The sequence below is a fragment of the Tamandua tetradactyla genome, chromosome 1, assembly GCF_023851605.1.
Source record: "Tamandua tetradactyla isolate mTamTet1 chromosome 1, mTamTet1.pri, whole genome shotgun sequence".
NCBI classification, from domain to species: domain Eukaryota; kingdom Metazoa; phylum Chordata; class Mammalia; order Pilosa; family Myrmecophagidae; genus Tamandua; species Tamandua tetradactyla.
The window spans coordinates 218,571,288-218,587,186 of NC_135327.1; the positions used below are offsets into that span (position 1 = coordinate 218,571,288).

Genomic DNA, 15,899 nt, shown 5'->3' on the forward strand with positions numbered 1-15,899 from the left:
AAAAAATTACAAGAAAGAAACGCAAACATCCTTAATATATGCTCATTCCGTTCTACATATATAATCAGTAATTTACAATATCATCACATAGTTGCATATTCATCATCATGATCATTTCTTAGAACATTTGCATCAATTCAGAAAAAGAAATAAAAAGACAACAGAAAAAGAAAACAAAATAGAAAAAGAAAAAAAAATTTACACACCATACCCCTTACCCCTCCCTTTCATTGATCATTAGCATTTCAAACTGAATTTCTTTTAACATTTGTTCCTCCTATTATTTATTTTTATTCCATATGGTCTACTCATCTGTTGACAAGGTAGATAAAAGGAGCATCAGACACAAGGTTTTCACAATTACACAGTCACATTGTGAAAGCTATATCATTATACAACCATCTTCGAGAAACATGGCTACTGGAACACAGCTCTACATTTTCAGGCAGTTCCCTCCAGCCTCTCCATTGCATCTTGGATAACAAGGTGATATCTACTTAATGCCTAAGAATAACCTCCAGGATACCCTCTCGACTCTGTTTGGAATCTCACAGCCATTGACACTCTGTCTCATTTCACTCTTCCTCCTTTTGGTTGAGACTGTTTTCTCAATTCCTTGATGCTGGGTCTCAGCTCATTCTAGAGTTTTTCTCAATCCCTTGATGCTGCGTCGCAGCTCATTCTAGGATTTCTGTCCCACACCCCTGGGAGTCATGTCCCAAATAGACAGGGGGAGAGTGGTGAGTTTGCTTGTTGTATTGGGTGGAGACAGAGGCCACATCTGAGCAACAAAAGAGGTTCTCCTGAGGGTGACTCTTTGGCCTAATTTTAAGTAGGCTTGACCTATCCTTTGTGGGGTTAAGTTTCATATGAACAAACCCCAAGTCTGGGGGTTCAGCCTATAGCTTTGGTTGTCCGCACTGCTTGTGAGAATATCAAGAATTCAACTTAGGGAGGTTGAATTTTCCCCCATTCTCACCATTCCCCAAAGGGGACTTTGCAAATACTTTTCCGCTCACTGATTAAATCACTCTGGGATTCATCGGGGCATCACTCTGGGCAAACCAACAAAATCTCATGTCCTACCCAAGGTTCCATGTACTTATGTTGTTCAACCAACTATCTACATAAGTTATATTAGAAGATGCACTAGTCAAAATATAAATTTTTTTTATTAATTAACAGAAAAAAAAAGAAATTAACCCAACATTTAGAAATCATACCATTCTACATATGCAATCAGTAATTCTTAACATCATCACATAGATGCATGATCATCATTTCTTAGTACATTTGCATCGGTTTAGAAGAACTAGCGACACACCAGACAAAGATATAGAATGTTAATATAGAGAAAAGAAATAAAAGTAATAATAATAGTAAAAAAACAAACAAACAAACAAACAAACAAACAAAACCTATAGCTAAGATGCAGCTTCATTCAGTGTTTTAACATGATTACTTTACAATTAGGAATTATTGTGCTGTCCATTTTTGAGTTTTTGTATCTAGTCCTGTTGCACAATCTGTATCTCTTCAGCTCCAATTACCCATTATCTTACCCTGTTTCTACCTCCTGCTGGACTCTGTTACCAATGACATATTCCAAGTTTATTCTCGAATATCTGTTCATATCATTGGGACCATACAGTATTTGTCCTTTAGTTTTTGGCTAGACTCACTCAGAATAATGTTCTCTAGGTCCATCCATGTTATTACATGCTTCATAAGATTATCCTGTCTTAAAGCTGCATAATATTCCATCGTATGTATATACCACAGTTTGTTTAGCCATTCTTCTGTTGATGGAGATTTTGGCTGTTTCCATCTCTTTGCAATTGTAAATAACGCTGCTATAAACATTGGTGTGCAAATGTCCGTTTGTGTCTTTGCCCTTAAGTCCTTTGAATAGATACCCAGCAATGGTATTGCTGGGTCGTATAGCAATTCTATATTCAGCTTTTTGAGGAACGGCCAAACTGCCTTCCACAGTGGTTGTACCATTTGACATTCCCACCAACAGTGGATAAGTGTGCCTCTTTCTCCACATCCTCTCCAGCACTTGTCATTTTCTGTTTTGTTGATAATGGCCATTCTGGTGGGTGTGAGATGATATCTCATTGTGGTTTTGATTTGCATTTCTCTAATGGTCAGGGACATTGAGCATCGATTCATGTGCCTCTTGCCCATTCGTATTTCCTCTTCTGATAGGTGTCTGTTCAAGTCTTTTTCCCATTTTGTAATTGGGTTGGCTGTCTTTTTGTTGTTGAGTTGAACAATCTCTTTATAAATTCTGGATACTAGACCTTTATCTGATAAGTCATTTCCAAATATTATCTCCCATTGTGTAGGCTGTCTTTCTACTTTCTTGATGAAGTTCTTTGATGCACAAAAGTGTTTAATTTTGAGGAGCTCCCATTTATTTATTTCCTTCTTCAGTGCTCTTGCTTTAGGTTTAAGGTCCATAAAACTGCCTCCAGTTGTAAGATTCATAAGATATCTCCCTACATTTTCCTCTAACTGTTTTATGGTCTTAGACCTAATGTTTAGATCTTTGATCCATTTTGAATTAACTTTTGTATAGGGTGTGAGATATGGGTCTTCTTTCATTCTTTTGTATATGGATATCCAGTTCTCTAGGCACCATTTATTGAAGAGACTGTTCTGTCCCAGGTGAGTTGGCTTGACTCCCTTATCAAAGATCAAATGTCCGTAGATGAGAGGGTCTATATCTGAGCACTCTATTCGATTCCATTGGTTGACATATCTGTCTTTATGCCAATACCATGCTGTTTTGACCACTGTGGCTTCATAATATGCCTTAAAGTCAGGCAGCGCAAGACCTCCAGCTTCGTTTTTTTTCCTCAAGATGTTTTTAGCAATTCGGGGCACCCTGCCCTTCCAGATAAATTTGCTTATTGGTTTTTCTATTTCTGAAAAATAAGTTGTTGGGATTTTGATTGGTATTGCATTGAATCTGTAAATCAATTTAGGTAGGATTGACATCTTAACTATATTTAGTCTTCCAATCCATGAACACGGTATGCCCTTCCATCTATTTAGGTCTTCTGTGATTTCTTTTAACAGTTTTTTGTAGTTTTCTTTATATAGGTTTTTTGTCTCTTTAGTTAAATTTATTCCTAGGTATTTTATTCTTTTAGTTGCAATTGTAAACGGGATTCATTTCTTGATTTCCCCCTCAGCTTGTTCATTACTAGTGTATAGAAATGCTACAGATTTTTGAATGTTGATCTTGTAACCTGCTACTTTGCTGTACTCATTTATTAGCTCTAGTAGTTTTGTTGTGGATTTTTCCGGGTTTTCGACGTATAGTATCATGTCGTCTGCAAACAGTGATAGTTTTACTTCTTCCTTTCCAATTTTGATGCCTTGTATTTCTTTTTCTTGTCTAATTGCTCTGGCTAGAACCTCCAACACAATGTTGAATAATAGTGGTGATAGTGGACATCCTTGTCTTGTTCCTGATATTAGGGGGAAAGTTTTCAATTTTTCCCCATTGAGGATGATATTAGCTGTGGGTTTTTCATATATTCCCTCTATCATTTTAAGGAGGTTCCCTTGTATTCCTATCCTTTGAAGTGTTTTCAACAGGAAAGGATGTTGAATCTTGTCAAATGCCTTCCCTGCATCAATTGAGATGATCATGTGATTTTTCTGCTTTGATTTGTTGATATGATGTATTACATTAATTGATTTTCTTATTTTGAACCATCCTTGCATACCTGGGGTGAATCCTACTTGGTCATGATGTATAATTCTTTTAATGTGTTGCTGGATTCGATTTGCTAGAATTTTGCTGAGGATTTTTGCATTTATATTCATTAGAGAGATTGGTCTGTAGTTTTCTTTTTTTGTAATATCTTTGCCTGGTTTTGGTATGAGGGTGATGTTGGCTTCATAGAATGAATTAGGTTTTGGTATGAGGGTTATGTTGGCTTCATAGAATGAATTAGGTAGCTTTCCCTCCACTTCAATTTTTTTGAAGAGTTTGAGCAGTGTTGGTACTAATTCTTTCTGAAATGTTTGGTAGAATTCACATGTGAAGCCATCTGGTCCTGGACTTTTCTTTTTGGGAAGCTTTTGAATGACTGATTCAATTTCTTTACTTGTGATTGGTTTGTTGAGGTCATCAAGTTCTTCTTGAGTCAAAGTTGGTTGTTCATCCCTTTCTATTAAGTTGTCCATTTCATCTACATTGCTGTATTTATTAGCATAAAGTTGTTCATAGTATCCTGTTATTACCTCCTTTATTTCTGTGAGGTCAGTAGTTATGTCTCCTCTTCCATTTCTGATCCTATTTATTTGCATCCTCTCTCTTCATCTTTTTGTCAATCTTGCTAAGAGCCCATCAATCTTATTGATTTTCTCATAGAACCAACTTCTGGTCTTATTGATTTTCTCTATTGTTTTCATGTTTTCAATTTCATTTATTTCTGCTCTAATCTATGTTATTTCTTTCCTTTTGCTTGCTTTGGGATTAGTTTGCTGTTCTTTTTCTAGTTCTTCCAAGTGGACAGTTAATTCCTGCATTTTTGCCTTTTCTTCTTTTCTGATATAGGCATTTAGGGCAATAAATTTCCCTCTTAGCACTGTCTTTGCTGCGTCCCATAAGTTTTGATATGTTGTGTTTTCATTTTCATTTGCCTCGAGGTATTTACTAATTTCTCTTGAAATTTCTTCTTTGACCCACTCGTTGTTTAAGAGTGTGTTGTTGAGCCTCCACGTGTTTGTGAATTTTCTGGCACTCCGCCTATTATTGATTTCCAACTTCATTCCTTTATGATCTGAGAAAGTGTTGTGTATGATTTCAATCTTCTTAAATTTTTTAAGACTTGCTTTGTGACCCAGCATATGGTCTATCTTTGAGAATGATCCATGAGCACTTGAAAAAAAGGTGTATTCTGCTGTTGTGGGATGTAATGTCCTATAAATGTCTGTTAAGTCTAGCTCATTTATAGTAATATTCATATTCTCTATTTCTTTATTGATCCTCTGTCTAGATGTTCTGTCCATTGATGAGAGTGGGGAATTGAAGTCTCCAACTATTATGGTAGATGTGTCTATTTCCCTTTTCAGTGTTTGCAGTGTATTCCTCACGTATTTTGGGGCATTCTGGTTCGGTGCGTAAATATTTATGATTGTTATGTCTTCTTGTTGAATTGTTCCTTTTATTAGTATATAGTGTCCTTCTTTGTCTCTTTTAACTGTTTTACATTTGAAGTCTAACTTGTTGGATATTAGTATAGCCACTCCTGCTCTTTTCTGGTTGTTATTTGCATGAAATATCTTTTCCCAACCTTTCACTTTCAACCTATGTTTATCTTTGGGTCTAAGATGTGTTTCCTGTAGACAGCATATAGAAGGATCCTGTTTTTTCATCCTTTCTGCCAGTCTATGTCTTTTGATTGGGGAATTCAGTCCATTAACATTTAGAGTTATTACTGTTTGGATAATATTTTCCTCTACCATTTTGCCTTTTGTATTATATATATCATATCTGACTTTCCTTCTTTCTACACTCTTCTCCATACCTCTCTCTTCTGTCTTTTCGTATCTGACTCTAGTGCTCCCTTTAGTATTTCTTGCAGAGCTGGTCTCTTGGTCACAAATTCTCTCAGTGACTTTTTGTCTGAGAATGTTTTAATTTCTCCCTCATTTTTGAAGGACAATTTTGCTGGATATAGGAGTCTTGGTTGGCAGTTTTTCTCTTTTAGTAACTTAAATATATCATCCCACTGTCTTCTAGCTTCCATGTTTTCTGCTGAGAAATCTACACATAGTCTTATTGGGTTTCCCTTGTATGTGATGGATTGCTTCTCTCTCGCTGCTTTCAAGATCCTCTCTTTCTCTTTGACCTCTGACATTCTAACTAGTAGGTGTCTTGGAGAACGCCTATTTGGGTCTAATCTCTTTGGGGTGCGCTGCACTTCTTGGATCTGTAATTTTAGGTCTTTCATAAGATTTGGGAAATTTTCAGTGATAATTTCTTCCATTAGTTTTTCTCCTCCTTTTCCCTTCTCTTCTCCTTCTCGGACACCCACAACATGTATATTTGTGCGGTTCATATTGTCCTCGATTTCCCTGATACCCTGTTCAAATTTTTCCATTCTTTTCCTGATAGTTTCTGTTTCTTTTTGGAATTCAGATGTTCCATCCTCCAAATCACTAATTCTATCTTCTGTCTCTTTAAATCTATCATTGTAGGTATCCATTGTTTTTTCCATCTTTTCTACTTTATCCTTCACTTCCATAAGCTCTGTGATTTGTTTTTTCAGTTTTTCTATTTCTTCTTTTTGTTCAGCCCATGTTTTCTTCATGTCCTCCCTCAATTTATTGATTTCATTTTTGAAGAGGTTTTCCATTTCTGTTCGTATATTCAGCATTAGTTGTTTCAGCTCCTGTATCTCATTTGAACTATTGGTTTGTTCCTTTGACTGGGCCATATTTTCAATTTTCTGAGCGTGATCCATTATCTTCTGCTGGCGTCTGGGCATTTAGTCAGATGTCCCTGGGTGTTGGACCCCACAGGTTGAAAGATTTTTCTGTGAAATCTCTGGGTTCTGTTTTTCTTATCCTGCCCAGTAGTTGGTGCTCGTGGCACACGTTTGTCTGCGGGTTCCACCGGTAAAAGTTGCTGTGGGTCCTTTAACTTTGGAAAACTCTTGCTGTGGGGGAGGTTCGGCAGCCGAAGCAGCTTGGAAGAGTGCCAGCCGGTCCGGGGGTCCGAACGCAGAGAGTGTCGCTGGCCACCGCAGCCCTGGATAGCACCCGACCGAATTTCCTAGTCGGCCCGGGGCGCCAAGCGTGGCGGGAGGGTGCCAGCTGCCGCTTCCCGGGAGAGTGCACTGTTCCCAGCCGGACTGGGGAGTCACGTGTTTGGAAGGGACCCCCCGGTCACCGTTCTCCGTGGTCTGGGGATTTCCAACCCAACTCTCTCAGTTGGTCCAAGGGGCCTCGCGTGGTGGGGGCGCCAGCTGCCACGGCCCAAGGGGACCGCCTGCCCAATTCTGCCAGCTTGCCTGGGAAGGGGGAAGGGAGGGACTCCGGCCACTTGTTGTCCCGCCCGGGAGAGCCCGCACCCCTCGGCGATCTCACCGGAGCTGGTTCTCCCAGACAGTCAGCCATTCCAGGATGGGGTACGCCGTCCCTTTGATCTCCGTCGTGGCTCCGGGAGCTGCTCTGTATCGTCTCCACTCCCCCAGTAGCTGTTCTGGAGGAGGAAAGGTGAGGGTGGCAAGGCTGTCGAGGCCGGTGGCGGAGGAGCCGGTGAAGGCGGAAGAGGGCATGGTAGTGGTTGGAGAGCCGCCGGAGCAGGAGGAGAAAGGGAAGGATAAGATGGCAGATGGAGCGCCGCCGGAGCAGAAGGGGGAAGAGGGAGAGGAGGGCGGGTTGGCTGGCGGGGTGGGAGCGCCGCGCCGGGCCCGCGGAGAAAGAGCTCAAAATATAAATTTTGTACCAAATAAACAGTTTTTGATTTAGTAAGAACAAGTTTTTGCAAATATTTTACTTTTGAATGAATTAATATTCCACTTTTCCAAAACAAAATTAAATCAGCAAGTATAGGAGAACTAAATGTGAAGACAAATGATTCCAAGAAATAGGAAAAATATAGCACCAATCCAAGTAAATCATGAAATCATTGTGAAATCATTCAACAGGAAATTTTGGAACAAGGGAAAGGTAACAACATTTCCTATTTAAACTCTCACTTATACATTTGCAGTAAGTGAAAGAAGACTTAATTGTGACTTTCAAACTGGCTCATTGTCTTAACTACCAAATAAAAACCTGGCAGTCTCTCTGACAAATTGGCCCAGCAGGCAATCTGATCAATTAAGCAAAATGCCTTTCTGGGAAGTAAAACACCTCAATATCCCTCAGGGCACTTTAAGGGGGAACTAGTGGATCATAAGCAAAAGTTACGGTTCCATGGGACTCATTGTCAGCCAGGCCAATATAAGAGTGCTAGCAAATACCACAGGGAATTTAAGTACTTTTTTCATTTAACATTATATCCTGGGAGTTCCTCCATGACAGTTAATAAGGATCGTTTTCATTCATTTATAAGTGTATATTCAGCTGTTTGTACCACACGTATATATCAGTCAATACAGTATATCATGATACACATGATATAGTATGTTGTAATGAATAAAATTGTTCATCTTCATTTTCATTGTTTGGTCTACCAAACATGGCTCACAGAATAACCATTTTCAGAGAGAACTTGGTAGTAAATGTGAGTTGGGGATACTTATAGAAAAGCACATCAATAATGATAATATATTCATTTGGGGGCCCTAACCATGGAGGTTAGTAGGGCATGAAGAGACCCATTCATAGTTGGTCATTAGAAAGCATGCCAGTTGTAGTGGCCTAAGACTCCAACCCAAGAGATTTAACTCTTTCCTCTTCACCCTGGGGTCAAAGATTGTGAGGATCATAGTCACCTGTACGATAGTTTTTAAAAGACCCAAGAAGTGAATTCTCTCCCATCTTCCCATTGGACTCTGATCTATATGTATTTTCTAGTACCCTCTGAGGACAGAGAGATACCCCAGCTCACTGGGTGGTTGGGAATAATAGAAACTGACTATTATTTACTAACCCCCTAAAGAACTGAGCAAGCTTTGGAAACAATCTAGTAGTACTCTCCAAAAATTCCCTGTTCAGGTGCTCTGGCAAGCCCACCTCATAAGAGCCTTCAACAAATTTTTGTCTATTCTGACTTAGAATTCTGTAGTGTTCCACTTCCAGTCCCTCACCTGCTACCTTACCCAGACACTGGGTCCAAAAACAAATGCGATTTTTTTTTCTTTTTTTTTTTTTTGCATGGACAGGCACTGGGAATCAAACCCAGTTCTCCGGCTATAGCAGGTGAGAATTCTGCCACTGACCACCATCACACTGCCCAATAAGTGCCATTTTGATTCCTTCAGCAGTGATATGATCTCCTCACCTGTTTTCACTGATATATCTAATCTTTGCCTGGCATCACTCCTTTGGTAATAATGGAACACTGGGGGAGTCAGCACCTAAAATAGGACTTAATTGTTACTTTCAATTTGGCTATTTTTGCCTTGCTTTACCAACTCAAAACTTGGCAGTCTCTCTCTGACAAATCGGCACAACAAGCTACATGATTAAGCACAATGCCATTGAGCAAAAACCTGAAGATTCTGCAGGGCACAATTTTGCTAGAAGAGTCCCTAGAGCATCTTAGGGGGCTGGGAGGGTCATATGCAAGTGGTTGACAGTCACACATGTCACTTGCCAGCCAGGGTAGTTGGTCTCAGAAAATGACAGAAGATAAGGTGGGATGCTCAGAGAGTGCTACTTGATCCTTCGCTAAGTTTTTTGGATCTTAAGCGTGGTAGGAGGGGATCTTGGTCCTTCCCTTTAGTACCCAAACCCCAGTCAAGCTCATCTTGCCAGTCAAAATAGACACCCAACACAGGGGTCCTAAAAACCTATTAGAGAAATTTCTGGCTACTATTTAAGATCCTCCCATGATGGGACCAAAAGTTGTCAGAGAACCTGCAAGTTAGGGTATACCCAATGGCTATTGTTAGATTTAAGCACTTCCCTGGGACAATGCTCAGCATGAGATGCAGCAAGTTGTAGAGACTTGGGATTTTAATGAAAAGAAAACCAGCCCTTTGGGATTGGGATATCTTTACCCAGTGCCTGAAGACAGTCTGAGGACCAAGTTAGTTCACCTCCAGATAAAGGATGTAATCTTGAAAAACTTAGTGATGGAGAGTAGTATCTTGTGGGGAGCATCACTACAGAATCCCTTCTTGAAAGTGCCTTGACACGAGCTACTTTGCCTAAGGAAGAGGAGAGCATACAGACAAGTGAAATCTGATCCTTCCTCAGCTGGATACAATTTGGATGCCAGCAGTTTTGTCTCACCCATAATTGAATTCTCTGACACTTAAAAACACTTTAGGACCATCCTCACAGAGGCTCCTCAACAGTAAACTCGTCACCAGTTAACAGGCTAAGGGTACCTGATGGGGGGCCAAGATAGTGTCTACATGGTAACAATTCCTATGACTAACACAAGTGCTGTTCTCTCTTCTCCTCACAGTGAATCTAGAGGTGAATTGTAGAGCACCACCAGTTTTTATCCAGACCTCTCAGCATTCAAAATTAAGGACATATAATGGTTAGACTAGGGTACCTCTGCCAAAAAGGGAACTGGAAATATGATGTCAAATTTCAATGGGATGTGGGAAACTATATTTCTTGGGTCTTCATGATACCAGTGCAGAGGTGACTGTGATCCCCCAAACCCTAATACTATGATGAGAGCAAAACACTGCAACCAGGAGCCTACCCAGATATGAATAAAGAGTGGTTCTATTGTGCCCATACAAACCTGGATGTTTATGGCTGCAGCAACTAAATACACTGTTGGTATTTATATATTGTCTATGTATACCCCAACTTACATTTACACTTATGTCCTGACAAGAACTGCTGCCATTATTGTCATGTTAGTGGGACATGCAGAACACTATGAATTTACCCAACTACTGATATCTAGTGATGTTGTCTCTCAAAATCAGTATCAACTTCCTGGGAGAGAAAAGAAATAAGTGCACTCATTTCTGAGTTTAGGAAACCAAAGTTCTCCAAGAGACAGTTTCTCCATTCAGTTGACTCATCTGGCCTATGTATAAGGCCTTGGGTGTCAGAAAATTCACTATTGATTATTGGTGACTCAGTAAAATAGTGCCTTTCTTGGTACCAGCAGTACCTGACATTCTGAATGTTACAAAGTCTATATATATAGCCCAAGCTGAGAGAACTTAGTACACAACAATGGAGATCACAAATTCCCTGTTTGGCATCCTTCTCCAACCAGATGATAAGGATCAGTTTGCCTTTAGGTAAAATTGGTGTCCTTCTACAAGACTACCCAAATCCTCTGTCATCAATAGGTAGGCTGTGAACAGAAAAAGTCCCAATTCCAGAGGGAGCACTAGCCTTCTACTACTATATGAATGACATCCTCCTGGAAAGCCCACACAAGGATATCACGCAAGAAAGACTGGACACCCTGTTACCACATGCAGCAACATATCTGTTCATTCATACAGACAGGATACAATAACCTAGTATACAAGTGAAACTCCTGGGCATGATCTGAAATGATGGTTGATAACTCATTTCAGAAGAAATTATTACCAGCTTCTGGTCCTCCCTACCCCAACAAATAACAAGGCCCATCATTTGGTGGGTTTCTATGGCTACTGGTACTCTCACATTCCTCACATGGGTATCTTGATAGCATGCAACTATCAAGTTACCAGAAAGGATGCAACCTTTTATTGGAACCCCAAAGAAAAGGATGCTCAGAACGCTCTCCAACAGGCCACCTAGGTACCCCATTGAGCCACATTTGCCATTTGAGTTACAGGTCTCAGCAAAAACTTAATTGGCAAATTCAAGTCTATGGCCAAATGACATCAAAGTATGAGTCAACGATTGGCCCATGAAATAGTCTTACAAACAAAGATCTAAACTAGAAGGAATCACAGCTTTATTTGGTATCTAGTTAACTTAAGGTATTCATGCTGCAGCTCAGAGTATAATTTTTTTTTTTTTTTAACATGGGCAGGCACCGGGAATCGAACCCGGGTCCTTTGGCATGGCAGGCAAGCGTCCTTACCTGCTGAACCACCGTGGCCTGCCCTCAGAGTATAAATTTTTATAAAATATATGCTCAAATACATATTTATGAATTAAAAAAAGTTTTAGATGCATTATTAATATAAAGATACCTATGACTATTATACATACTGTTGTGTTTTTCCTCTTTCGTAGTTCTTTGTTTCTTTAGTTGCATTTGGGTTTTTGACACTGAATCTTGGTGCTCTAGCATGAGATTTTCATCTGTTTCTACATTGTGATCTGCATAAAGAGATGCACTCAGTCCACCAAGTAGGAAAATATATCTTTTTTGAAATTCCTAGATTAAAAATTAATTATAAGTGTACAGCAGCATTTTCTCTCATTTTTATAAAATTATTAGTAAATTATCATAATGCTACGTCTGAGATGAAAATTGCATAAATAGGTTTAATGATGCTTAAGTTGTCTCATTATACCAAAAATATTACCAGGTAGTGAACGTATTTTACGCTTAAATAATACTGAAAATGCATAACCACAAGCTTATTCATTACAGCATTACTTGTCATTGGAAAATATTCAAAATCATCTAAATGTTTGAGCTTAGGAGTTTGGTAGACTAAACTAAGGTATATATTATAAACTATGGTATTCTATTAGTAATGTTACAAAATGTGGTTTATAAACTGTATATACAGCTGTAAAGGAAATGAAAAAGATCCCTGTACATTGAAATGGATGTATTTTCAGGAGATAATGTTAGGTGGGAAAAAATGCTCAAAAGTGGATATCTGGTATGCTATTTTTAAAGTAAGAAAGATGGATAAAATTTCTTTTTAAATAGAGAGTGGTATCTACCTTTATAAAATGAAACACAGGTGAGAAAAACCATAAACAAAGTAGTGGGAATGGAAAGGAGAATAGAAAATTCAGGGAAATGGATATGAAAAGGAATGATGCTTTGCTATACCTCTTGCTTCTTTTTTACTTTCAAAATTAGGTTAATGTTCAACATATTCAAGAAATAAAATGAAATCTGCAAGGATAACTAAAATGGAAGATGAACTTAAATGATCCCACTGAAGTAAACAGAAGCATGAGTCCAAGTAAATTGTGAATACACGATTTATTACACACCAGAATGTGTGCATGGTGGGGGCAGAAGTGGTACAAACAAATCTTGAAGTCGTTTTATGTTATAACACTATGAACTTCAAAATTCTGAAACAATTTTAGAAGCATTATAGGATTAAACAAATGAGTAAATGTTTTGATGTTGATGAGGGCCAGGATTCACATACAGTAAGAAAGGACTTACACAGAGGAAATGGAGGAAAACAGGAAACCTCTGAAAGGTGGGACTGGAATTTAAGTTGTCAGTGAGAACTCATACATTCTAAACTATTTCTCTGCATGTGCATATGCATGTATATATGTATGCATATAAATATTTGTGCGTGAATATGTGCATCTGTATAATGTACATATACATGTGTATAAATTGAGTATTTGTTTTAAGCCGAAATCTGGTATGTAATCTTTCAGGCCCAACCATAGACAACTACAAAAGTTTTAATTGCAGGACACATAGGGAGAAGCTGTTCTGACCTTACCAGATGTGGTGAACAGCATTACAGACTCTAGAAAGAGCAGCAGTCAAGGACATAGACACACAAACACACAGCTTTACTATTTACCAGGCATAACTCTTCAGAGGACTATCTGTGTAGGTTGTGTAGAATTCATCTGAGACATTGTTCAGGAACTCTGCCAAGGTTGCCTCATTGGGGTTGAAAACAATTGTTACAGGTTGAATTGCATACCCAAAAAGATATGTTGAAGTCCTAACACAAGTACCTGTGAATGTTACCTAATTTGGAAATAAGGCCTTTGCTACTACTCAGAAAAAGTCATAAATAGAGTGGATGCTAACCAATATAACTGGTATTCTTATGAGATGAGGGGAAAGACACTGGGAGAAAAAGACCATGTGAAGACTGAGGCAGAAATTGGAATGAGGCTGTTGTAAGAAAAGGAACTTCAAGGATGGCAGGCAAACACCCTAAACTAGAAGAAGCAAGAAAACAATCTCTCCTTCCAGTTTATGAGAGTGACGGACCTGCAAGAAAACTGAATTTTGGACTTCTGGACTCCAGAACTGTGAGACAATAAATCTGTTGTTTTAAGCCACCTACCTTGTGTTACTTTGTTACAGCAGCACTTGGAAACTAGGACAACACTTTTCTCTACCATGACTCAGCATTCAGCACTTTTCCACAATTAGCCTTCCCCCTCTTTTTTCAACTCAGATTCTCAAGTCCCAAAACAGAAGAAGCCTTTTGTTTGAGGGTTCCTCCAGGAATGAGGTGGTCTCCCCACCAATCTACACTAATATTCTGAACCTTGTCCGGTGTCATTCCATGAGGAATTAAAGAATGTTGGGAAGACAGCAACCTCTCCAGTCTAGTCTCTTGCTTATATTATCACAGTAAGTGCATATGAAGGCTTAATTTTTACTTCCAATTTGACTTGTCTTAACTGACCACCTGGACACCTGATAACTTTCTCTCTGACAAATTATCATGTAGTGAATACTATGATAGATTAAGCACAATGCCTTTCTGAGAAAGCCAAACCCAGAAGATCTCATGAGACACATTTGAGAGGGGCTAGAGGAATCCAAAGGCACGCTCAATGGTATTAATAGATCATTTGCAGGAGTCCCGAAGTCCTATGGAAAACCCATGTCATTGGGTTGAGAAAGTGATAGCACTTGCTAAAGGGCACTCATGAAAAGTGACAGTGGATTGCTTACATGAGATTCTCAATTCTCAGAGGGGTGCATGTGTCCTATATTTTAGTCATCAACTCTATGGCAAAGATACTCTCATATTTCAAATTAGGGAACTAATGGGTGGGGAGGGCTCTAAGAAACTAAAAGCAATTTCTGTCTACTGCCCAGTCTTCCAGGACTAGGATCAAAAGGCACAGGAGAAACTTTGCACATGATAACTATTGTTAGCTCAGAGCAGTTCCCTGGCATGGATGAATGCCCTGCTATATGAGTTATTTAGACTTGTGCCTTTAATGTAAAATAATTACAACCCTTCAGGATTGTAATTGCCCAGTTACCCAGAGAGGAATTACATACATGGTTAGTTTAACTGCATGATAGAGGAAATCTTGTTAGATCTATAGAGAGAGAGTGGTACTTATTGGGGTGCATCACTACAAACTCCTTCCTTGATACTGCCTAAGGAGGAGGATGGAAAGGGGTGGGTGTGAGGAAGAGAACACCCAAGATCTCTTCTTCAGCCTGGCACTACTTGATCTCCAACAGATTTGGCTCAGTGATGCTGAATTTCATGCCCATTAAGAACATGTCTGGATCACCCTCGTTTTGAGTAGAGGCCCTATGAGTCAGCCTAGTGATTCCTTGGGTCTACTAAGAGGGAGTGAAAAGACTACATGATGAGATTGTTAATCATCTCAGATTTCTAAATTCTTTGCTGTCCCTCCTGCTTGATAACAAACTCAATTAAATGTCCTCATAAGATCAGGAAAATCCAGATCTACTGAAAACTCCCAAGCATAAAAATGGCAAGATAGTAAAGCATTTCCAGTTGAGAGTTGTAAAAATGATAATTGGTAATCCCAATCAAGGCCTTCCAGAAGTTATCTCTGGGTCTGGTTACTTATGAGTCTCAAAGGAGGTGAGTAATGGACTACCCAGCAAACAATTCAAGACCAGTTGCCAGGCCCTGGGGACTCAGAGGGAGCCCAAAGCTGTTCTGCATTGTGGTAGCCCCTATGAATAATACAAGTGCAGTTACCACTTCTCATACAGTGCAAATGGACATGAATGAAAGAACACCAGCAACCTTAGCCTGGCATCACAGCCTTCAAGACTAGTGGTTGGTCTGAGGGCCTTCTGTACTAATGGGGCACAGAAGGCCCGACTCCCTTGGCAGAGTTCAATATGAGGTGATGGAGAACTGCATATCTTGGTCTTCAGGATACTGAAGCCTACAGGTAACTGTGGACCCCCAAACTCTGGCACCAGCATGGGGCAGGTGGAAATGCCTCTGGTTTGGGGTCTGAGGCCACTGCCCTTACCCAGGTGTGACTCTGAGTGGATCCTTTTGTGTGCTGAGAACACTCCATTGTTATGCCTCCTCTACAGAATATATTTCAGATATTAATGTGCTGTCTATACACCTTCCAGCTTGACTTCA

At 39.5% G+C, this 15,899-nt stretch overlaps 1 protein-coding gene across 23 annotated transcripts in view; it reads right to left on the reverse strand.

Annotated features, from left to right (window-relative positions):
- Positions 1-15,899, reverse strand: part of CCDC7 (coiled-coil domain containing 7) — a 394,574-nt gene that overhangs the window by 161,837 nt on the left and 216,838 nt on the right. For 21 of the 23 annotated variants that reach the window (XR_013172290.1, XR_013172291.1, XR_013172292.1 and 18 more), the window contains one exon: positions 11,833-11,943. The exons of the other annotated variants lie outside the window; for them this stretch is intronic. Coding sequence is in view for 2 of the 21 variants with exons in the window: in XM_077152126.1 (XP_077008241.1) it covers positions 11,833-11,943 (111 nt within the window). In the remaining 19 variants the exon portion in view is untranslated. The remainder of the gene's footprint in view (positions 1-11,832; positions 11,944-15,899) is intronic. 23 annotated transcript variants of the gene reach the window in all.